At 53.8% G+C, this 876-nt stretch overlaps 2 protein-coding genes across 2 annotated transcripts in view; both read left to right on the top strand.

Moving 5' to 3' along the window:
- Positions 1 to 876, top strand: part of SLC12A9 (solute carrier family 12, member 9) — a 30,919-nt gene that overhangs the window by 25,120 nt on the left and 4,923 nt on the right. The window lies entirely within an intron of this gene.
- Positions 7 to 876, top strand: part of SRRT (serrate, RNA effector molecule) — a 21,453-nt gene continuing 20,583 nt past the window's right edge. The window contains exons 1-2 of the mRNA XM_011985663.1: positions 7 to 41; positions 161 to 300. Coding sequence (XP_011841053.1) covers positions 39 to 41; positions 161 to 300 — 143 coding nt within the window. The 5' untranslated portion in view covers positions 7 to 38. The remainder of the gene's footprint in view (positions 42 to 160; positions 301 to 876) is intronic.

Raw genomic sequence — 876 nt, 5'->3', positions numbered from 1 at the left:
GCGAGTGGAAGCGTTGGAGCCGCGTCCTGAGGCCCAGGATGGTGGGGGCCGCGGAGAGCTGGCCTTGGCGGGAGGGAAGCGGGCGAGGTGCCCGCGAGGGACGATCTCTTCCTCCGCTTGTCCTTTTGCACCACCCTGACCGCCCCTCCCCGGTCCCCAGGCCCCCTCAGACCGCGCCATGGGTGACAGTGATGACGAGTACGATCGAAGGCGCAGAGACAAGTTCAGAAGAGAGCGCAGCGACTACGACCGTTCCCGCGAGAGAGATGAAAGACGTCGAGGGGACGATTGGAATGACAGGTGAGCCGTTTTTAACTTCTTCTTGTCCCCATTTAATGCCGTTTCACGCCACCCGCGTCGCTTTTCTTTTTCCCCCTTGTAATTTTTATGAGGGCGAACCCTATGAAATGGCTCATTGGATCGTTTGCTGTTGTTCAGCCTATTTGTTGTTGGCCAAGTAACTAGCTGTGTGGCTTGGTTTTTGAAATTCTCTGCAGATCAGAGCAATAGAGCTAAGAGTTTGAGAATGAAGAAGCACTGTTTATACATGCACGAAAAACGTGCTTTTTTGCTTTCTTTTTGTTTTGTTATGGAGATGGGGTCTTGTTCTGCCCTGGCTGGAGTGCATTGGTGCAGTCATAGCAGCTTCCACCTCCTGGGCTCAACCGATCCTCCTGCCTCAGCCTCCTGAGAAGTTGGGAGTACAGGGGGAGGCCATCACGCCTGGCTAACTTTTAAAAATTATTATTATTATTTCGAGACAGAGTCTTGCTCTGTCGGCTAGCCTGGAGTGCCATGGCGCAGTCTTGGTTCACTGCAGCCTCCGCCTCTGGGATTCAAGTAATTCTCCTGCCTCAGCCTCCCGAGTAGCTGGGA

The sequence above is a fragment of the Mandrillus leucophaeus genome, unplaced genomic scaffold, assembly GCF_000951045.1.
Source record: "Mandrillus leucophaeus isolate KB7577 unplaced genomic scaffold, Mleu.le_1.0 Scaffold29, whole genome shotgun sequence".
Lineage (NCBI taxonomy): Eukaryota > Metazoa > Chordata > Mammalia > Primates > Cercopithecidae > Mandrillus > Mandrillus leucophaeus.
Note: the sequence above shows the minus strand (reverse complement) of the source record. Positions and strands in the feature narration are given on the sequence as shown.